Raw genomic sequence first — 24,185 nt, forward strand, 5'->3', positions numbered from 1 at the left:
CCAAAAACAAAGTATTAAACTTCAAGCAATTCAAAAATACAACAAGAGTAATAAAAAACAATTTTATTTTCTTTAAAAAATAACCCTCCCCAACAGAGTTCCCATACTATCACACACAGAGCCAAAGTAATATGTTTCCATGTCCTTTCATTCAAATCTATTGGGAAGTGCTATGACAAGGACTGTTCTTGATCAGTGGCTTCAATATTGCTTAGTCAGACCGTGAGGCTGTGTGGAGAGGAATGGGCTCTCCTGTGTCCACGATACATTTCTAGGGTGACTGTAATTTGGCGTCTCCCTTTGCAAGGTGCTTTTGTGGCTTCAGTGAGTGAAGAACTGCATCTGGTTTCAGTGGTGCTGGGAAATGCCCCAGACCGATTTTTGTTTAGCACAGAACGAGTAGTAGAACACCGGCTGCAACTGTGAAAGGCCCGGTATGTGTTGGGCCAAAATACATCACAGGTAAATATTACATATTTATATATACAAATCACCTTGGACACAATGAAGGATCAGTAAAACGGTGTACAAAGGCATTCTGATTATGCAAGTTCATTACCATGATTTAAAAATCAAACTCATCTGATCGCTTATCTTCTAATCCCTTTCAGCTTTAAGGGGCTCTGACCATCAGACAAGATTTGAGGCGCTTTAAGGGCAACTGAGGTGGAATTTTGAGACCGTCTCCACAGTGCCCTCTTGAGGATACACTCCGACAATAGTCACAATATTCATAATAATAATGACAAAAGAAAAAGCAGTCTTAATAACCATTACACAACTGAGGCAAAACATTTGACAGGCAGTGGTGAGCACAGGGCTCCTACCTCTAAGAAGACCAAAGTAAGGTGGCTCAGAATATCCAGTCAAAAAAATTATAGTTACATGCATTTTTTTTTTATATCATAAATCCAGATAATAACTTGATGTAAAGGCAGGGCATATTGACTAGTAGTTAAAAGGCTCACCCTGTCCAATGTAGCAATCCCCTACCTGTGCCGCCCATGCACACAGAGCACCAATAGGGATTGGCTAACACAAGCTAGGGGATTGGGGCACGGGATGCTGCAGGTGTGTGATGCCAAACATGAAAACAGACTGCAAGGAGCAAAAGAAATGGAGAAACTGATGAGTGTGTTTGGCTTGAGGGGAAATAAGGGGACAAGTGCATTTGAACATGTTGGTCTCCACATGCAAAGAAAGAGACTTAAGAAAGAGGGCATACTTTATATGTGTGCTTCTATTACCCAGGCTATGGGTTGTAAATGCCTGCAGACGGAAGAGTTTTGTGTAAGAACAGGAGAGGTGGAAGGTAGGTGTGCAGAGGTATGCAAATAATTGCATGGGTGGAAGTGTAGAACGCACTCTGCGGCATCATCTCAACCAATACAAGTAGAAATGAGCAGAATGTATAAAATAAGATCAGTGGCTGAATGAAAGTTCAGCTTTGCAGCACTTGAGTGATCACAGACCATTCAGATTTACAGGGTAGTGTTGACCTTGCCATTTGCCTTTGTTCTGAAAGCTATGCAAGTGTGGGTGTTAAACTCCAAACTAGTCTGTGTCAAGTCCCACAAAAGAAGACATTCACCATTTTGAAGTATAATAAAATCAATAAGTAAACAAAAAGTGCCTCATAAATCCTAAAAGAGCAATGTCTACAGAAAGAGTTAAAAGATTATCTTCCTGTTTAAGTGCCCCTTTTCCATTGGTTGGCATCACTTTTGGCTGGTTAATAATGCTGGTTTAGGTGCATGGGGTGCAAGTATATTTGATACACTCTATGCAAATGGTCCCTCTACTATTATGCTAAGCTTGCCTCTAAAGGCTAAATCTCTAGGGACTGACCAACCAGGACTGAGAGTGCAGCAGCACTTCTCTCCTGTCTCTACAATATGCTACACCTGCTCCTTCTGACTCTGTGAATATAAAGACCAGAGGGCTAGCCTCACATATACTAACAAACTCCTCATGTGCAGGACTGGTGGCACCTAAAAGCTAACACTAAGTGCTAATGTACCATACCTCAGACTCCAAGGCTGTTTTAAAAAAAATAACATTATTCAAAAGCATTAAAAACATGAATGACGATGCTAAAATGATACATGTAAGTGTGTGTGCCTAGTACCGCCCCTCTGGAGGGTCCCCATACTAAGGGGCTTGGAACACTGGCATCCGGCTTTCGGATGGGTAAAGAGGCAGTATCGTGGTGGCAGTTAAAAAAGTTTCTAGTATTTTTTTTTTTCCTTTCTTTTGCCTACTTTTCCTCCCATCCGTATTGCATACTTACATACATAGGAGTGTGAAGGTAGCATACAACAGAATTACACAAAAATACCCACATTTTAAAAATTCAACATAAAAAGAGCAATTTTCCTGGTAAAGTAAAAACAACAAAATGACAATAACAATATTCATAACCTTTTTGAGTGCATGAGGCTGCAGAGTCTGCCTGTGTTTACAGGAGAAGGGCCTTATGTTTCTTGGACTTGAGTGACTGACTGGCAGGCCTGTGGAGGATGTGTAGTGGGCTGTTGTTGGGAGCAAGGGATGGGGATGAGGTGAGAGCGGAGCATCGGCCCGCTTGGGTAGATATGAGGTGGGAGGGAAACAATGGTGGTGATGACTGGTGGAGTTCAGGCGAAGTACATGGTCCTCAGAGTGTCGTGGTGAATCTGAACAGCTTTAGCCAGCGCCTGGGGGTCCCGACCGTTACTCTGACCAGACACATGGCTGCCCTCTCCACTGCAAAGTGACAACAGGAAGAGAACACATTGAGTAAAAAGCCAAACACACTTGACAGCAGTTTGTCAGAACAAAGTCGATAATAGTAAATGGTAGAATGTTTCAGATCTAATCACATCAAGTCAAAATAATGATAAAGTGTTTTATTAGGCCATGCGGTCATAAACGCACTAACCTGTCATGTTCTTTGTCTACCAGATGGTAGCGGGCACGGAAGGCCACGAGACGGGCATAGTATGCTGGTGCAGGGATGGAGACTGAGCGGGTACAGCGAACGTAAGTGTGGCACAACTGGTAGGTTAGAATCTGCAACTCGTCTGCCGTGAATCGATTGTCGTCCCATAAGACATAGTAATGAGACGGCCGGCTGGTACCCTGGTGACCCAGAGGAAGCAATGAAAGTTAAATATGTGCCAGAATGTTTTTGAAAGCCACATGGAGTAAAATAATCAAAGAGTTTAACAAAGGGTTTGTTCGTAATACCTGTATGCCTGCGTGGCTGCACAGGTAGAAATCAAACTCAAATGGATGAGTGATGTTGGTGTCCACTGTCGTCCCTGCTGGAATATTCCCACTCTTGCCAATCTGTGAAAGAGAAAATAACACCAATTTTAAATGACAGAAAAGCAGATGAATATAAAACAAAAATGATAATATTAAAAATTTTTAAAAAAAATAAATAAATAAATAATCGAGAAAACTCACTCTTTCAGATTTGTCAGCACAGAAGAGGCGCGTGTGGTGGCGTTTCTGTACCACGATGTAGGTGATACCAGGCTGATAGTCCTTCTCCAACTTTATGCATGCATCTCTGATGGCCAGGAGCTCATAGTGGAGAATCTAAAGAAGAGCAATATTATATGAGCATTCAAGCTGTGAAAAATGGCAAGAATACAATTTGCTGACATTAATGCATGACACAAACTCAATCTTAGGAATTCACACACTCAAAGACATTTTTTTGTCATTTATTGGACTGTATCAACCCAGATACCTGCGGCAACTGTCCCTCAGGAACACCATCTCTGTAGAAAATTATCCTGGTGGGCTTGAAGCGAGTCGACTTGTAGAACTGAATGAGCAGTTCGCGGACCATGTAAGATAAGTCCTCGATTATTTCCTGCCTTGGTCTCTGGACACGCACTGTGGCACAGTATCTGCTGGGATGGGCATCCATACTGCCTACCACCTGGAAGACGGAGGAAGAGAGGGGTGAGGATGTGAACACGACACCATCAGGGTGTGCCTTTAGGTATTAGAAGTCACTTTGCATCTATCAGACACGATAAAGAGACCCGAAAAAAGCGTATTAGTGGAATATATGTCAGCCTACTTGTGCACTGAAAAGGTCTCAAGACTGTGCTGATGGTATTAACACTGCTTCGTTCTCATTGTCCTTTTATGACTCCTTTTTCTCCTGTGTACACTTGAATATTAGGCTGCACCTGAGAAGTGTGTGAGGTTCAGCATCAACATTTTATTCTTCTCTCCAAATCAAATATTCTATCGTTATTCTTTTACCAGTTTTCTCCTCAGTCCGGATGATCCAAGCGTACCCACTCTCTTCCTCCATCCTCTCTCTGCGTGACTCAATAATTTGTCATGATTGCTAGGCAACAACACAGCCAACCACAGCTGAGCTGAGGTCAAGAGCGTACAAGAGATGACGTCATTTCCTCTCTGAATGTGAGTCAGAGATGAGCCATTTCTTTCCCTTTATCCATAACATCTCCTCCCATCACACTGTTTTTCCCCCTTCGTTTTGGCTCTTTTATTGTGCGTTAACGTCAAACTGGCCGTATACGCTCATCGTGACATGGACTCTAAAGGTAGAGGGAGTTTGTGCGTTCTTCACGTAATTGATACATCAGATAAGAAACCGGTTCATGTTTTCAGGTTCTGATCAGACTGAACTCACAAGACATTCTAGGAGAGGCTCTACGATACACTAATATTAAACTGTCTATCGTTTTCTTTTCCCTGAATTCCACAAATTATTTAATATATGAAAGTGATTAAAAAATAATTATAGCAAACTGTCTAAAAGCTTAAACCTTTTAATATTTTTACTGCAACATTGATTTAAAATGTTTTTTTTTAATTAGTACAAATATTAAAATGATATCACTTTCAGTTTAGTTTTTTTTATCTTTTCAAAGTTTTCGTGTGTTAAAGATCAAAGACGTTTCTGGCTGTGGCATTCTTCTCTTACCTGCATTTTAATGGTCAGTAATCCCCCAGAGTCACTGTAACCAAGCAACCACAACATGCGCGCATGATTTTCTGAGATTGTGAGGTCATTTGCATCATCTACTCTGCCAAACTTAGGCAGTTTTTAACTAGTGTACATTCACAATGAATATATTCAAATTTCAGTTGATTAAATTCCTTGTGACTTTGAAAATGTTGTACGTAGAAAGATACAGGTTTGATCCAGCTTTGCAAGTGTGTGTTGCAGGGAGCTGACATAAAACTGTGTAACACAAACAGAAGGAGTGGGTAGAAGCCAACATGGTAACTGACTGACTCAAGTATAAATCCATCACTTTGACCTTGTAGTACATCGTCACCACGTGGCAACAAAATGCCATAAACTGCACTTCATCTTTGATGAACACCGTTTCTTTCATGAACCAGTGACTCAGTTCCCCTGACAATAAGAAATTAGGGCATCAGAACTCTTACTTCCATTATAAAACTATATACATGCCCTTTTAAGCACGGTAACAATGAGAAAGGATATCCACCAAAGCCAAAACCACCCCGGTGCTCCCCACACATGGGTTTAGCCTGCACGCCCACATTTGACAAGTAACTTGGTTTCCTTTCCCTTTCCTGAGTTTGTGTTCAAGCCAGACTCGTATTGTTTAATGTAGGTGTATTTTAAAGACTTACAGCAGTAATGGAGGGCTTTTTGCCATCTCCAGCTGGGGGGTGTGTGACGTCTGCTCCCAGGAAGATAACCGGCTGCTGAAATACCGCTGACCTGAGAGCACACAAGGGGGGGGACATGCAAATTATACTTGTTCATCAAGGCAAAACTGGGCTGCTTTTGACGTTTTATCGTCATCGGCAACTGAAATGCAAGTGAAATGCTGTCAATATGTAGACTCAGAAGGGGTTGGGTGCGCTTTTTTCAGCTTTTTGTAAAAAACAGTAAAGTATAAGCATATATTAATACAGAGTAAGTCCCTATCAGGCTTCTCTCATTTGAATATTTTCTTTTATTAGGTGGCTGAATGTCACGTGTGAACTATGAGAGTAGGTATAGAGATGGGTCCCATCAACAAATTGGATCCTAATAATATTGAATATTTAGTAACATCAAGACATTCTATATTATATGTCAATTATGGCAATCATTCAAAGAAAGAAATGAATATACACAGACTGAGAAAGAAGTGTGTAAGTTAACAGAAGCTCACCGTTGGTGAGGCACCAGGATGTTGTTTATGCCTCCCAGCTTCACATTGATCTTGAGGCAGAGGTTGGAGAGCGTCTGAGGTGACGTCTTCACAACGTTCTTAACCTGGACACATTGCGTGGCCATGCCGAGGAGAGTGTCTCCAACACGCTTTACCTCCGCTGAAACGAAAAGGTTTGGAAATACGACACTTTGGTCAAGGTTTTTTTGATTTATGTCTTCTCTGTAATCTGTCTAAATGTTTTGTGACAGTGATACTTTGGCAGCAGAGTTTGTCTGAAGAAGAGTTGGTGACAAACGTGCTTTTTGTTGTAGAGGAGAGGAGTACTTTCTACTAAGTACTTTCCATTAACTTGAGAGCATACCCTCTTGAGATGAAACGCTGGCATTCTGACAGAACAGTCATTTACAAATCATTTTCACCCTTCAGAAAATAGCACAAAGAGAACTAATCAAATGTTAAATGTATTTAGGAAAATATTTGATGCCAGAAAGATATGTAAATAAAAAGTTGGCAACAGCACCGGTTTGCCACTGTGTTACGTGTGTTATCTCTGAACAGCACAGTTCAGGGCCTCCTTTTTTTTGTATTTTTGCATTTCATACCGTGCCAAATATCATGCTGGGTTATGGATGGATGGCAGCATAAGTTGCTCTAGAATCTGTGTATAGTGTTCAACATTAATGGTGCCTTCACTGATGTACATGTTACCGTTCCATGTGCAGTAATGCACCCACACCATCACAAATCACTCCGTCTAATAAGACGGCAGCTTTGTTTCTGGATCTTGTTTGTGTAATTTTCTTTACATAGTGGGATTTTCACTTTGATTTGGGGATGCAACATAAATAAAAACAACGATACAAACATTCTAAAAAGAGAAAAAAAAAATAAATTAAAATACCATAGACTGGAGTTTTTCCTGGCAGGATGACAATGATGAGCTGAAGTCCAGAGTAGGTGTTCTTCAGGTGTCTGAACATAGGCTCCACACTGTCTGCTCCCTGGGCGTATTTACAGAAGCATGGCTGGCCCTGAATTGGCATTCCAGCATCCTTTGAGATCTTACGCAGCTGGTCTGTGAAGTTCCTGAGATTAAACCACAAGATAGTTGGGGCAAGCTGCACCAAATAAAGCTCAGACAAGCTTAGGTTTGTAAAACTCTGTCAAACATTTGTCCAACAGTGTGTAAGAGGTGGTGTTGTATGTGAAATGTTCTCTTTTCCCTCCCCATTCATTAGGAAAAACATTAAATACTGTATTTAGAGTTTACAACTTTGGGATACTGAATACAGGCTGAATGCACAGCATCATGAGGCATATTTCTTCTCTTATGTGTAAGATTTCAGTTAACAGTGGATGTAATTACTTAAATGCAATTCAAAGCCAAAGAATGTTGTGCGTGAAGAACATTTAATCCGCTTCTGAAGAAAATAATCCTCACAACAGCTACTCATTACAACTTACTTGAGCACCTCTTCTCGACACTGTTTCTGGGGGGCAAAGCAGGCGATAGCCCACACTTTGATCTCAATGCCATTGTAAAACTGTTTCCCCCTCATATCCCACACTCCCTGGTTGGGGGTAGCTATGGCTCGGTTCTGTGGAAGAGAGGACCAGAGGAGAGACTGTGTAAGCCACACCAGGTCAGACTTGTGTGAAAACATACTGCTGAATGGTTGTATTTTCCCAGCATAAAAGCCATTTCTCAGGCTATAATAATCAACCATGTTTACCCGTCCTCCGTACTGCAGAATAGGAGCTGGCAGCACCCTGCCCGTCACCTCGGCCATGTCATCCTTCACCTTGATACCAAACTCCTGGATGTACGGGTCCAGGTTGAAGTTCGCATTCTTCATCTGTAGAGTGAACAATATGGGTCATAACTCACTGCCTCTAACTTATACTTTAAAACAAATAATAATAAAAAAAAATAAATAAATCACAGAGGCATATATTCTGATCCTTTACGTCAGACATGAGGCCTCCGTCAGCCAATTTTCAATACAACTCACCAGCCTGCTGATCTCCTCCTGTCTGTCTGGTGCAGAGCGAGCTGTGGCTTTTATCATAGTGGAGGTCTGATTATCTGTCAGTTTCTTGATGCATCGTTGACCCGCTACAATGTTACACACCTGGAATGAATGAAAGCATAGAGTCCCAAGGGTGTAAACGTGAAAGCTGTTTTTAGTCTGTGTTCATGGTATTGTAACGCTTGTTTAGGCTGAATCCTCCGTGTGCTCCGCCTCACCTCCAGTGGCAGGTAGGTGTGCTTCTGCTCTTGCCCCACTTGTAGACAGGGTAGGTGGGGGTATTTAAGCTGCAAGTTGTACTTCTGCTTGAAGTACTGGGCCACTGTACATTCGACTGTCTGCCCACTTTCAAGCTGGAGAGGAAACCTGGTGGTGAAAACACCATCAGAATGACTATCAGGTCATCATCATGACAACGCATCACTGTCTAGCTTCAGATTCACAGGTTCTGTCAGGTTTTAATGAGGGTTATGTCCTACAGTTCCATCTAAAAATTACTGATCATTTCAATTAATCGGTTATTCGTCAAGTTGGTAAAAAGTTTCATGTATGGATCTTATGTGACACATCTTATCAGACTCCAAAGTAATGTGCTGTAATTGTAATTTTCTGACCAGCAGATTGATATTTAATAGAAGAGAAAATGTGTCTCCATTTTAAAACAAGACTAAAATCTGTCAAACATCAAACATAAATATATTTTCAGACCATAAATATACATTTAGGATAAACGATTGATAAATATGTTTTAATGTAATTATCAATGATAACGGTTTTCCATAACAATATGATAAAAAAAATTTTTTAAACAGTTTATGTTCAACTTTATTTTACCCAGCAGCCCTTGCATCATTACCCCTGAGGTCCATACAGCCAATTTAGGCTTCTCTCAATAATGTAGATTTGTGCAAGATGTTTTAAAAAGTCGTTTTTTGCTTGATATTTACGTTTGGTGGCTGGCAGGACGTCTGGTGACATTGCATACGCGGTACTTCCTCTTCATTTGGCCACAGTGGGTCACCTCTACCTTCAGGCCTGCAAACAGGTGGGATGCACAAGCATCAACACAAACATATGTACAAAGATTGATCAAATAAAAGCAAAATGTTCATATGAAACAAAAAAGCACCACAAACAAAAGACACATGTCAACAAGTAAGGAAACAACTATAGTACTTGATAAGTAACTACATGGTATATTAAGTTATATTATGCATTCTAAAATATGGAAAATAAGGAATCATGCTTTCAATAAGGGCAATGGGATTACATCGTTCATAGGACATATTGGACGTACTTTCAAAACGATCTAGTTGTCTACCTTTAATTTCCTTCGTGAAGCGAACCCTTTGAGAATCTGTGAGTGTCTTGGGCTGTTCGTCGATGTTGCGAATATCCAAAACCTCACACATGAACTCAATTACAGGCTGGGCTTTGTAGAAGGCCGTGGCAGACACTAGAGGGAGAAAGAGAGCAACAATGCCTTCAGAAATGACTGACCGTTTACAAGTTTAAGGATGTTTTTGTCACCACTCATGTCTTTTACCCAAACTGTTACATGCAGTAAATAAACACAAAAGCAGCAGAATAAATGTATTACTCAAGATAAAAATGACTGTTTGTTCAGTTCCTACATTAAATTGCTTAGCATTTCTGTCCCAGTGTTGCCATCCGGTGATGCAATGTCAGTGAAACCCACCGAGGTCACGGACTGACTAAACAGTCTGGTGAGCTCGGCCACAGACACTCACCATCAATGTTAAGCATCATCTTCCACATGGCGGGACGCACAGACTGGTGGAATCCAAACCAGACTTCCCTCCCCCCACCCAGTGGGTGGTAGTATCCTTCAGGTGGGGAGAAGAATGAGCGGCCCACTGGAGTGTACCTAATTTGAGGGGGTTGAGAGGTTAAAATGATGAATGAGCAAATTCAGAGTATGATCTCAGTATGAGTTCATTGCCAGTAAAGTTATGACCTCAGAAAAAGTCGACTCTAATCAGAAAAAGCCAGAAAAGGTTCTGAGCAGATCTTTTCTGAAGTCTGAGAAATGGGATACGTTGTCACTGAACTAATAATCCGTCACTTGAGGACTTCCATTTTGATCATTTTCAGGTCAAGTCCTGAAGCCAGCCATCACTATTCCATTACTCAGCATTGTTCAGACACTTTTCACACAAGTCTCAGCTAACGACCATCTTTTGTTGAGTAATACCTGGAGATATGATAGTAAGATACTGTACAGTATAAGTGAAGGGAGGAACTCAGTGTAACGGCACACTTTAGCAACGACTATAAATAAATAAATAAACATATACAAATACTTAGAACTGACAATCTATCTGAACATAAAGGAGTCAGCATGTTGGAGTATAAGTACAATATGGTGCTGTTAAAAAATAAGTTTTACGCTGGTATACCTCATAGAGGCCAAGTGGCGCATAGCCACATCCAGGGCTTGAACTGAGTCGAGGGGGACCTGCAGCCGGCCGCTGACGAGAGTCTCCTGCAGCAGGCGCCATGACACCTTGGCCAGCCAACGGATGGACACCTTAAAGATTCGATCCTTACCCTCACCGGGGATGGTAACCTCAAAATCCACCTGGACAGAGGACATAAAGAACAGAAAGCAGAAGTAAAGAACGAGGCTGCAGGGAGAGAGCAACAACCAGAATAAAGATGATCTTTCCGGACAGTACAGCATGATATAAACCCTTTATGAACAGGGTTCCCAAAATTATTTACATGTTCGAATAATTCATGAGCTTGCATGGATTTGCTTTCCAGAACTGTATATATTCATTCACTCTTTACTTAAACATAAAACACAATGAAGGGCAGAAGCCTCATGTACAACACTACTGAGTAAGAAAAGACGATCAGTCAAGTGAAACCAAGACAAGCTTCATGTCAAATCAGATTATGTGAAAAAAAATCTAATCGTTCTGCGTTATTCCACATTGCAAGTAAACATCAATTAAACAGTATTTTAAACAGTTGAAACAGATGCCCGCTGTAACAAAATGCAATCATTTCAGCGTGCTCCCAGGCAGGAACAAAGAGATGCAATAACATTTGAAACTAAAAAAATACCAAACTAGAACAGCTTAATAAATGATCATGTGTATCACATCTCACAGAGACTGTCGGCTGTCCAGTCTTTTCATGCAGCTCCCTCTGGTTAGAATCATAACTGTCACCACAGTAGCATCCAAGGGCACAATAATCTAATTCTGACAGAAATCTTACCTCAATAAACATATGCAATGGCACATAAGTGCAATCCCCACATTAGGCAATTTTAAGTACTTCAATACGCTTTTATTGCCAAGAATGAGAAAAATCAAAACCAATCTTCTTGGGAAATATAAAACTCCACAAATTAGCAAGCCCCTGATTAGAAAAAGTAGCGAAGGGTACAAAGCCAGCTTTGCTCTGTCCAAAAAAACACACTAATTAGTTTTTAATCTGTAACAAAATGTGCTCGTCATTTTTAAATCATGACAAAGACTTGTGCTTGACTACCAAATCTCAACAGGGCTAATATAGACTTTATTGATCCCCGAGGAGAAATTAGATGCCAATCAAGATATGATATTACACCGTAATACAAAACAACTGCAAACGTTTACCTTCTCACTCCCAATTGGAAGTGCTAGCACCGTGTAAATGTTCTTCTTGCCATCATACACTGGTTTCCTGTCGCCAAAGAGCTGGGGCTTGAAGTGCTGAACCATGTACTCAACCACCTCTCTGTGGGAAGCAACACATAATGGGATTAGTATAAAAACAGAAAGAAATACCACTTTGCAGTTAAACCCTCAGCCTCATTAGAATGTTCTACAGTGATTGGCAGGCATACTTTTGATTAGATAGAGTATTGATCGAGCAGGATACAGCTGGTGCGTTCAACTCATGGTCACGGGAGGGAGGTAAGGACAAAAAGAGTGAGGGTGCAGGTGGTAGCGGGGAGCAACGTTCAATGCCTTGGCCTTTGTTTAAGTGTGGGGGATGAGGACCAGTTCATAAAAGGAAAGGTCAAAGGGCTCAACCTTTGCTGGCTTTCTTGGACTCTTTGTGTCTCAAATCCAAAAGGGACTAAGCGCCTCTCTGAATGTTAGAGGAGCTCGTACCAGGAAGTGCAGTTTTCAAGATTATTTCTTTTACTTTGCTTTCAGGTTTCCTGAGCCATACAACCCGGTTTAATTAGAATAGGATAAAAAAGTTATACTGATTAGTTCCATTTTTCCTGTTTCTTTTTGTATCCCTCTTAAAAGATAAGACTCAAAGCTCAAGGACTCTCCCTTAAGAGTTTTCCGCTGAGAGACTTCAGGGTTTTAGGAGAGAGCTTCAAAAACAGAATGCTATGAGTAGATGAGGTATTGTGTCGTGCTTGTTTTAGTTCGCAGACGTATTTACTGACAAGTGGTTTCTTTATTGTTTTGAGATTAGTATGTTTACTTCAGGAGACACACAAAACATAAATGAGTTCATCTGTTAAAGCTGTACATGTCCATACATAACGTCGACAGTCAGAGCCTCATCGTCAGAGATGGGTATAAAAGAACGGTGCTAAACTGGTGTTGGATCCAGAGCAGTCGGTTTTCCAAGAGCCGGTAAGCTCCAGGACAAATCGTTCCATCCACTACCTGCCTGCATCCGAAGGTTACGTTTGACTAAAGAGTTTGTTTACGCTCTGATTTCTAATCACAGCCAAACTCTCAAACACAATTCAAGTGCAGCGATTTGGCTCCTCCTGTCGCCTCACGCAACATCTCCACCATCGTCAACACCTCCAACATGACGAGCATGTCAAATCTCTGGTAGGAGACTGGGGCATGTCTGTGGGCTGAAGTGTTAACACTTGGCAGCTGGTTACCCATTTCTCTGAGACCCCCAACATTTGTGTGAGCCTGGCTTTAAGGGGACAGGCTTTAAGTTGGCAGCCAGTTTCAAAACGTTCAATGTTTAGAAATGATCTCCACAGTCTATGAGTTAGTTAGCAGCGATGGGTTTTGTAGAAGTCAGGTCATGACCATTATGTATCGCAAGACGAGGGGAAAACTGCACAGCTGAATGTCACAGAGCTGTCGCCAAAGTTAATCTGGAAGATATCCAAGCAGTCGCTCCCATTTAGTTTACCTGGTTAAGGTTCAGTTGCACCGTGGCCAGCTGTTTAATGATTGCTGATGAGTTGCTAAGAGCTAAGTCGTCAATCCATGTTAGAAAACAAATGTAACAGCTCTTCGACAACCACAGATGAATGATTAAGATTTTTTTTAGCGCAGGGAGAAAATACTCAAACTGCTTTTTTTTTTGCAGTTTACATGTGTTTGGCTGCATTCTACAGAAATGCCTTGCATATCTGCATTTGTAGCACAATATTTCTATAAACCTACCACAGGAGACAAGCTAAAGAATGTGAGGTTTTCAAATAGTGGCAGCAGCTCACATAGTGAGCAACATGTTGTGTTGATGCAGAGCTCTACACTGTTTCCTTACATTTGGTTTAAATTGAAGATATCATAAGTAATGATATCGATAATAAGAAGTGGTAGCAGTATAAATACCAGTACTGATGAAATTCTAGCAAAACCCACGTCTACTCCCCATGTTTGCAAATAAACATCTGGCTTCTAAAAACCAAATGCTCTGGTCAAACGTGCATCTTTGCTATTCTTTTCAGGTAGCTTAAAGGAAGATCAGCAATCATACAGTCGCCTGAAGCCATTAACAAGACGCAGTGAGCATCAGAGCTGTGGGGCTACTGACTCGCAACAAAGTTATTATATTTCTGCATGGAGCCAGCTCTGACACGACTCTGATGGCCCATCATGTCTCGTTGGATCCACCAGTCACAAACATGACACTATTTCAGTTTGGTAACAAAAGCAGAGAACGCTAAGTAAAAGGGAACGTGACATTTAAAACAGTTTTTTCTTTTTCTAAAGAAGTTTGCGCTCTGGGGAGCCATGAGACAAATCTGTGTGGCAGACAGCACATTTCCCTTCAGAGCTTTGACGTTTTTTGTTGTTTTATGGACCGTTTACTGGTGGGATTAAAGGAATAAATGTGACAAATCACAGCCATAGCGGATCCTTTTTATATATAAGCAGTGTCACAGCTGAAAAATGGTCAGGGGACAATTAAAACGTTAAATTTTCTTAAATTAAGAAAAGTTATTAATGAAGCATGTAAACATGTTAACTTTAAGTTACATTTGCACTACATTATATTTGCAACCTAGATTAAAAAGCCCTCTAAAGTCTGTTCATGTTTATCCAGTAACATCCTAATAATTAGGATGTCTTCTGAACCTTTGCTTTTGGCATCGGACAATAACGAGCGCTGATTTCATACAAGCGTTCATTTAATTACTCAAGTCCAGACTGTTAAGGAGAGCCTGGTTGTCTTTCTTTTGCAGAAGTCAACATCAGACCAAATTTAAACGTTGTTCTCCAAACTTTGTAAAACAAAATGTAACAAATAAATACATATAGTATATATAAATGTATTGAATTGGTGATTATTTAAATAATAAAATTTTCACATCACGGATACCAAAAATCATTCTTGCTTACAGCTCCTCCTCTCCACTCACTCCTTACTGCTTCGAGTGTGTTTTAGGAATAGAAATAACTTTAGATGTTTTGTGTAGATCAGCCTCTTGGTTACAAAGGGGAGGACACAGTTGACGAGGGGCATAAAACAGCCTCACGTTAGCTTATCTCATCAATCATATGTAGATGCTAACATAGATAGCAAATTCATTAGATAACCCCCAGAGATCAGTCCATTTGTCACTCATACCTGATCCAGCTGTCTGAATCAGGATCAAATATTCAATATCAGGACTGTATGGATGGGCCGTTGGTGTAAATGCCTAAAATGAATAAAATTAGTGACCTTATCTGGATTTTGAACAACCACAGGGCAAGAGCTTCAGCTTAAAATCAAACAGGAGTCCATGTACAGGTCTAATTACATTTTTGCTCCATGTTTGTTCAACTTTTAAAATCATAAGAAGCTTCTGTTATAAAGCAGAGCACGTAACATGATATTGTTAGAATTGGCTTTGTTCTTAGACATTATGAATTCATATTCTGTATTTTCCTAAATAACCTATGTTCCTCGCTGGTACTTTTCCACTCTGCTCATACTGCACAATAGATGACCTTAAATGGTCCAAGACCTTAGAATGACATAAACAACTGGGGCAGACAAAACATCTCTATTGGAGTAGATAGGTCTGGTACATTAGATCCACACCTAAAACAGCACACACACACACACACACACACACACACACAGTTTATCCAAAGAACACAACGAAGACAGTGGTTGGCCTGATCATGCCACTAAAAACTGGCCAATTATACTCTGACAAGTGTGAGTACAACCTCTGTGAGATAAAGCTGAATATAAATATGAAATGTTTCCGGATATCAGGGCTCGGCCTGACGGATTTCCCACGGGAGCTCTGTCAGTCCGAGTCCAGCGCTGCAACATACTTTACATGTGGCCACTAATAAATACTTTGTTTAATAAACGATTTCTCCAGCTTGTTCTTGGGCTTCCAATGAAAGAATCGGAAAGAAATAACAATTGGTGCCGTGACCCGGATTGGCTGACTCTGAGACCGATTCCGATTGAGGACTTCCGGAGCTGATTGGACGAGACCCTTCTTCAGACAATTCAAGGCGCCTAAAACACAAGGTGAGCAGAAAACCTCTTGTATCAGCATATGTGAAATTTCTGCACATTGGTCATGCTAAATTAGATTGTCTGAATTAGGATGTCCTCTGATCACTAAATCAAAAGCACAAAATTACTGTCTGCAGGTTTACTGAGTGGTCACATGTAAAGTATAAACACATAGTCTCACATAGGGAGAGTAATAAGTGTCCTAGTTTAGTACAATTTGGTCAAATAAAAGACATAAAATTCACAAGATAAATGAATAACCCCTTGAGGGTTGTCTTCTAAACTGGATAGGAAGTAGATAAGGCAATCGGCAATGTGAGTCATTTCTGTGCAATCGGCGCTTGGACTGTAAAATCCGCAATCGGCGGTGGTTTTGCAGTTGTTGTGAACAGGCGATAAACTAAGTGTTTATCTCTGCATAAGGACACAGGGCTAAGTTTGTTATTTTTCATGAAAATGTGGGGTGGTTTGCTACTTGGTTGATATTTTACTGTGTTGGTGGAAGTGTATCGAGCAGTAGAGACTGATCGAGAATTCCTACACTGACACAGATCTCAAGTGGTTCTGTAAAAGGGGGGCATTGGACTGGACAATAAAGGGGAATTTAGTTCGGGTGTTACAGAGCTTGGTGAATTAAAACGAGTGAAGAGACTGGGAGAACCCCCAGCGATCAAGCGCACAGAGTAAAAGATTCTGTGTAGAAGCTTCTTGGTCGGGTCCAACACTCGGGCTTTGCACCATTCACCCATTCTGATTAACACGTGTGAAACATCTAAACATGTCACGAATCATTGTTGAAAAGTGGAAAACATGTAAACCCGGCTCATTGGGGTCGGTATTATTTGACACGTTGACTAGATGGCAGAAAAAAGTCCCAAAGGAAGACAAAAAAAGAGGGACAGATAGATTTGTAAATTGGACGAGAGAAATGCAGGAGAGAGGAATGTTTGGAGGGTGTGAAAGTGCTCCACCGCAACTGAGTGATTTCTCCATGTTTTCAAAACAGGTAACAGGCAGTAAGAATCAAGCAACAGCAAAGCTACAGGAGGCAGGCTTATTGCAGAGAGCAAGGGCAGAAAAAGCTAAAAAAGTAACATTTCTTGCAGACGGTTTTTTAGGAGTTAAATTAAAGTTAAATTCTCTATTCAGACACAAGCCTCTGCACAACTACCACATCAAACGCCAGACAAGATGTCATCTTCTCCAGGGACACGTCCAACTACACTAGAAGATAAGACACATCTTCCCAACATCACGCATGCTCAATAACAGAAGCATGCCATTTAGCAAAAGAAAAAACTGACCACTTAGACAGATTCAGCATAAACAGCTTAGGCTGTACATGTGGACATGTGTAATTGGAAAAGAAAAGGTTAGATATCCTTAGCTTTGTCATAAATGCTCTCACTCTAAGATTATGTCATCCCAACCCTGCTTCCCTCTTCCCTCATTCAGCCCTGAGAGTGAGTACAGATTCTGATTGATCATTGGCCTGTACTTAAAGAGTACCAGAGTTACATATAGTTATTTAGTTGAAAAATTTACAATGATAATGGAAGTTTAAATTATTATTACTAGAATTATTTATCATCAATTCAATAATTTATTTATTCTAAAATAAATTTGAATGGGAGAAATACCAAATTGAATGGACAATCTGAAAACCGCTTTTCAATGCAAGTATCACAGTGAAGAGATAAGAAGCAATAAAATGTCCAAAATAAGTCCAAATGTGTAAAAAATCCAAAATAAATCCAGGAAGAACACAATGTTTAAAACTAAACATTAGAACAAGTTTGTTGTTGAATTAGGATTTAACAGCAAGGTCAGACAGTCAGATGTCAGACAGTTTCTTACCATCTTAAAGCAGTAAAGGTTAGCCTTTGTAGTGTTAGAGATCACATTAACGTGACTTTTAAAATGTAGCTGATCTAAATACTTCTCCTCTGCTTCTTTTCACCAATTCTGAGTTGATATTTATCATCAGTATTTATATTTGATCTCATTAAACCATTATTATTATATTACTATTTAACTGCAGCAGATCTATAAAACAATTGATCTGTTCTCTTAACAGAGCAGCAAAGTGCTTCATAGAAAGGTTTAAAGTGAGTTAGATTAGTAGGAAATTAACAAAAACACAGCAATAAAAGGCACAACGAGAGTCAGATATCACCAATGAGTTTCTTAAAGAAGAAAACTCTAAAAGAAATTTAAAGACAGCTGCAGTGAGTCTGAGTCATAACAAGTCAAGTCAAGGTTTGTTTTCATGGCACATTTAAAAACAGCCACAGCAACCAGAGAGCTGTTCAGCTGAACAATATATCAATACTATTAGCAAATTCTAACCCTGCAGAGAAATATTAATCAATCAAACAATAAACATTTAATAAATTAGTGCAATAAAAACAAAAACAGTGTTTACAGTTAAAGACATGCCTCTAAACCAGATTAATAAACTGAGAAAAGGAATGAATCTTAGAAAATTTTAAAGGTTTGAGCTCCTCTGATTGGAAACGGTAAATTAATCCATTTGACCCCAGCCAGAACCCCCCTTAAACACCTACATCATCTCAAGAAGCAGATGCTCCATCTAAAAAACAAGCAAACAGTGAAAACGAAAGGAGCCACAAGAGAGGACTAGATCAATGAAAATGGAAAATAAGTCATTGAATGGCTTACAAGAGAAATTATTCCAAGATTTGGGGTACCAGAAGTGATAAGATCAGACTATTGTACTCACTTCTCTCATGAAGAACTAAGAGAAGCGGAAACAATGTTTGGAATTGGACATAAGCTCGGTGTAGTCTATCACCCAGCTTCACAAGGACTAGTGAAAAGAGCAAATAGAACCATCAAAAAGGCCGAACAGAAGTCTGTGCAGACACACAGTTAACCTGGGCTGATATAAAGCTGAAAGAAAGTATGCATTGTTGGAAAACTACTGCTTCAGCTGCAATTTTCTGGATGATTTTTCCACACAGAAAACCTGCTAATCAATCTGTAAAAATACATAAAGAGATGTTACAAAGAATAACAATTGTCACGCTTTCGCTGCCTCCTGAAAACAGTCATTTACTGGTGGCTGCTGGCTCTTTATTGTCATCTTTCAAACTGGACTTCATAGTAGGCATTTCAGCTGCTTGTTGAGTGGTTAAAATGCATGCACCACTATCTAAAGTTGCGAAAAAAATCATTAAAAAAGGGGTGGAAATGAAAGCCAACAAGAAATTACCTGTTAAATTAAATCAAAATAAGAGTAACCAAATCCATCACATGTTCTGTTACCTGTTGACTCGTCGTGGGCACTTGTCAGGCTTGATGTCCACCTCATAATGATAGACGTCCATCTTTGGGATCTCGACTTCGAAGTAGTTGGCCAGCAGCTTGATGGGCTTGCCCACGGTGCCCATGCCTGGCCGGCGGGGGGCATGGAACACCTGCTGCAGGGGTGGGGGGAAGACCCCCAAGGGCACTGGACCAGATAAGGCATCCACAATTACAGGTAACAGAGGGAAGAGGGTTCAACAGCAAAGAGGATTGGAATGAAGAAAGTCAGCAGTCAGAAGAATAAGTTCATTCAAAGTACAGGCAAAGCAGGCATGAAAGAAAGGAGGAAGCAGTTGAAAACAGCAGAGGAAAGGGCAAAGAGGGCCACAAACGTGGGCACATGCCAGAAAGGAAGCGTAGGCAGGGGCAACAAAAAAAAATCAAAAATACAAAACCACACACACAGGATAAGTGGTCACAGAAGTCAGCAGCAGGGACAGGAAGGCAGGGAGAGGAAAGATAGGAAAGAAAAGAAACAATGTCAAGGAAACCGTTAGGTAGCAGATGTATGTGTTTGGGGCCAGGGAAAAGAAGTTATGTTATAGGACAAGTAAGATAAGGAGAATTGAAGGGAGATATTGAGACGACATAAAGAACAGGAGGAACAACCAGATAAGGGAGCAAGAACCAGGGAGGGAAGAGAAGAATCAAAAGAGACATAAGGGCAGGGAGAAGAGAGAGGTCTAATTAGCAAATTTACCCTTTATGAAGAAACACCCATTAATTAGTCAGTCAACTCTATTTAACAGTAAAACAATGAGGGAGTTTAAAATTGAGCAATCAAAAACACCTGCAAGTAGTAGAAAAGTGTAAAATTCACAGTTTTTGAGTTAATACAGTTGAAGTGCCTGTCCTGGTTCAACTATGTGCGTCTGTCAGGGAGCAGAGATTGGTGATCATCATAAGAATAAAGTGGTGAATCATAGCAATAAACCATTAATCTCTTATCTCTTATGTGTAACATTAACAGGTTTTACTTCATACTGGTGATGCACACCTCCTGGTTTGACTGCTCTGTGTAGGCAGCTGACCAGCACAGCAGGCCCAACACTCCAGCTCCAACCCTGGTCCTTAAACCTCAGAGGAGATGCAAACGCCCCAGGGCTGATATTGTCTTTTAGCTCTTTCTTTTAAAAAACCCAGGGGTATTTTTAAGTTCCGGGTGCTTTTGGTCACAATGTACCTGCATATGGTTAAACTGAACGTGTCTTGGTTCAAATATGAACAGCAGGAGGATGGCCATTTCATTTTGCAAATTTCCAAACAAGCCAAATTTCTGCCTGAAAAAGACTCTTTGTGGGCCATTTGACCTTTGACACGGACTTGTATCATCCTGGCCAATAGAAGTATTATTTCACAAACATCACATACTCTCAGTGCCCAGACAAGTTTCCCTTCTTAAATATGAAAATCTTGACCAAATCAGAGGGTCTGATACATAAATAAGGGGGGAGGGTGGTAGATGTGAGGTTAGATGTGATTCCTGCCCAAGAGGGGCCCACTACCTTAACCTCTGGGTCCCCAGAGAGCAGCCCTCCATCCCAACAAAGACCCCAGCTGCCCTGCTCCTCCATCTCACACTCACAAATACATGGGTGTACGGTGGAGGGATCGCCCCTTGCTACGATGAACACACTCATACACAGAAACACAGGGGCCCCCCTCTACATTCCCAGCCTCACCATGGAGACACCACGGTAACACAGCATTGTCATGGATATCAGGGGACTTGTGTGTGTGTGTGTGTGTGTGTCTGCATGTGTAGGGCTGTTGGAGGAGATGAGAGGAGGCAGGGTGCCCCTGTGTCATGCTGTAGAGACCTTGGGCTTTTTGGTCCTGCTCTGAGGATGTCCCCACATGGGACGGAGGTGCATGAGCAACCTAACCTGGAAAAGCCCTATTTTAAAAAGCTGATGATGAAATCTATGACTTAAACGTGCCACTCAACCATAAATTCTCTAAGCCTTCAGACAGGAGGAAAAGCCATAAAACTCAGAATTAAATGCTGCTTCAAGAGCCTGTTTATCCGCTTCATGTGCAGAATCACACGTCTGACAGACACAGAAAACAAAGACACCAGACATGCGCAATAAAGCAAGCATGGGTGTGAACGTGCAAGTGTGTTGTCATTGTTGCACACTCACGCACAATGACACACACTTCGCCCTTGTGCCAGTGAAGGCAGATGGTGAGAAGCAAAGCCAGCGATCTCACATATCCCAAACACAATAGCAGTGTCTCCCAGGCGGTAAGATTAAGAGCGCAGCATCACAACATGAAGTCACTCACTACTTGCTGTATTTACAATGACGTAACAGGCAATAAGACCATCGCACATGGTAGTTACTGTTATTACGGTTAAAGTTAGGCCTAGTATTACATGCATGTCGTTTCTGTGTACTTTGAATCAAGTTTAAGCCTTGTTTACATGAAGTGGAAGGAAGACCCAGTTCCGCATCAATTTCTTTGGCCAAACTAGCTGTGCAATGGCTGTTGACAATGAGGTAAACATTTCTGATCAATCTGGGAAAACAGCACTCTGAATCGTCACACCTCAAACACAAAAGCAGACTTTGAAATGAGGGGCCCCAGGGGCCCTTCCCCCATCCCAAAAAATAAAAACAAGTCTATTCAATTGAATTTAAGATTAAGGATATAGCATGAAATTGTGACATTTTTTTAAATCTTTTTTTCTAAATCTATGGCCTGGTTGTCCTAATAAAGCCAGTCTGAAGACATCCAAAGTGGATTCAGAGACACTTGTGACGACCCAAGAGGCCACAACCTTACCTCTATTTAACTCTAGATATTTGAGGTTGGAGGTCAGGGTTCAATATAATCCACAATAAATGGACTTTAGACCTTGGCTTAGAGTGAAACACTGCTTTTTGTTTTTTTAACTGTTTGCTCCCCCCACCTCTGCATCAATCAAAAAAAATCTACCATATAAATCACTATCTCTGGCACTGATAAGCACTTGTTGTAAATCTGAAAGAGATGCATGCGGACGAAAAAGCAGAACACTCAAATGCAGTGCACTGCCATTGCCTCTGCTTATCTCGGTCTTAAAACAGGTCCTGTCAACTGCTGCAGTAAACGTGCGGATATCACAATTGAGTTTTATTTTTGGTTTCGCATAAATAAATAATGAATTATTCTCTGCAGATGGCAGGCCTGAGTTTGTCCTTAATGTTGCATATAAAATACTGGTGTTAAACACCGTTTATATAAGTTTAACAGTGGGAGCATCCATCAGTGAAAAGGGTGGCCGGTGAGCTGCGTGGGGCATGCGGAGTGCAGCCAGCTGCTGCTGCTGCTTGAAGGCGGGCTTCACCTCGTTCCTCCTCACAGAGGTTCCCACGACCTCCCTGCCCCCGCTCATGGCTGAAGATATTGTCAGCGCTCTAAAAGACTTGTCTATGGCTATAAATCTGAATGTGTGCATCTCTTCCAGGCTGCATGTATACCAATGGTGAAAACATGCAGCCTGGAAGAGAGCCCTCTCCATCTCACACTCTGTTCTCTAAACGTTGCGATGCAACAGAGGACTGACACCAAGCCTCCTTGTACATCCCACTCTGATGCTGGGCCAGAGTACGGTACCCTGCTTTTTCAACTGCAATCAGCATCAGTAACCATGACTCGGGTATCCGAATTGATGGTATTTTTAGCAGCGTAAGTAAAAAATAAACCTACCAGCGCCAGACGGTCCCGGCTCCATCCCATTCACTTAGCCGCGCGGGTATAAGCTAGCTAGTCCGGGGTGCTGTGGCCAAACCGCCGGCCCCTTCAGGCTGGAAGCGTCTCAGACTTCCAGCCCCCTCCTCTTGGCGTGTAGTCTTCTCCCTTTTCGGTGTACCCCCGCCCCCTGCCCCTAGCAGAACCCCCCAGATTCGCAGAGGAGTTGAAGCTAACGGCGATAGCTGGCAGTTGCTGGTTTGCCCGTTGACCCTGGAATGGCTAATGGTAGAGCTGGGGGGAGATAACGTCCTGTTTTACCCACTCCTCCTCCGCAGCGCAGTGATGTTATTCAGCCGACTGCCCAGAGCAGTGTGATTTCTCGTCGGTGTGTTTTACTCCTGCTCACCGTTCAAGCAGGATTCTCCAGCGGAACAAAAAGGCCAACCCCTCACCCCCCCATCCCTGAAAAAAAATAAGATGGAAACTTCTTCTTTGCCATTAAAAAGTACAAAGGAACTGCTGAGTAACTTGATGTCACACCCTGGAGGTCAACAGTGGAACTACACTGCAGATATTCAAATTTCTGTCAGGGCGCTCAAGTTCAAAATAAATTATTATATAGAATTTTTCATGAAAACCTTATACAAACATAAAATGTAAAGTAATTCAGTTACTTAAAGCTACGTTTATGACGATAGACGTATCAAATAAATACTTAATCAAAGGTTTTTTCTGTTTTTTTTTATCAGTTTTCTAGAGTAGAATAGAAGAATGCTTTATTCATCCCCCAGTGGGGGAAATTCAAAATTAGTGTTATGGAAGTTTTTAATCGCTTCCTTCCTAATACTTCTGATGAGCAATGAAATAGAGAAACTTACTTTTTCTGCCGGCCGGCTAAGTTTTTATTCTTCGTTGCAAGGAAAAAGATCAGTCCACACCATTCAGCAGCAATGGTATGAAAAGATACAGACAAAAGGAACACAAAGGATTTATACCTGAGGAGGTGGGCTTTGTTCTTTAGGTGTGTAACCACACCTAGCCAAGTAGCTCAATTTTTTAAAGTTTTAAATTTACAGTGATTGTATATTAGAACAATAACAATAATAATAATAATAAATACATATATAAATAAATCTAAAAAATAAAAAAACATATCAGCAGTCACTGTTAAAAAGCCTAAACCAACTGAATTCAATTGAAACCAATTCTAACCCATTTTTTTTTTAAGTTTGGATTAAATCAATGATGACAGTGAAATGGCTTTCAA

At 41.0% G+C, this 24,185-nt stretch overlaps 1 protein-coding gene across 2 annotated transcripts; it reads right to left on the reverse strand.

Annotated features, from left to right (window-relative positions):
* Positions 1–48: 48 nt before the first annotated feature.
* On the reverse strand, positions 49–23,375 carry ago1 (argonaute RISC component 1). 2 transcript variants are annotated; one of them, XM_072393809.1, is made up of 19 exons: positions 22,934–23,375; positions 19,196–19,382; positions 11,836–11,956; positions 10,624–10,805; positions 9,955–10,091; positions 9,525–9,659; positions 9,151–9,238; positions 8,422–8,569; positions 8,186–8,305; positions 7,907–8,029; positions 7,638–7,771; positions 7,075–7,259; positions 6,171–6,330; positions 5,641–5,731; positions 3,740–3,934; positions 3,451–3,585; positions 3,229–3,330; positions 2,921–3,120; positions 49–2,745 (listed from the first exon to the last, which is right to left on the reverse strand). In XM_072393809.1, the coding sequence occupies exons 1-19, from the start codon at positions 22,956–22,958 to the stop codon at positions 2,637–2,639; spliced, it is 2,577 nt and encodes an 858-aa protein (XP_072249910.1). In that variant the 5' UTR covers positions 22,959–23,375; the 3' UTR covers positions 49–2,636. The 2 variants fall into 2 exon arrangements, with proteins under 2 accessions (XP_072249910.1, XP_072249909.1); XM_072393808.1 differs by having other exon boundaries at positions 9,501–9,659.
* Positions 23,376–24,185: the final 810 nt, after the last annotated feature.

The sequence above is a fragment of the Leuresthes tenuis genome, unplaced genomic scaffold, assembly GCF_036924035.1.
Source record: "Leuresthes tenuis unplaced genomic scaffold, fLeuTen1.0.hap1 SCAF_10, whole genome shotgun sequence".
In the NCBI taxonomy this organism is placed as follows: Eukaryota; Metazoa; Chordata; class Actinopteri; order Atheriniformes; family Atherinopsidae; genus Leuresthes; species Leuresthes tenuis.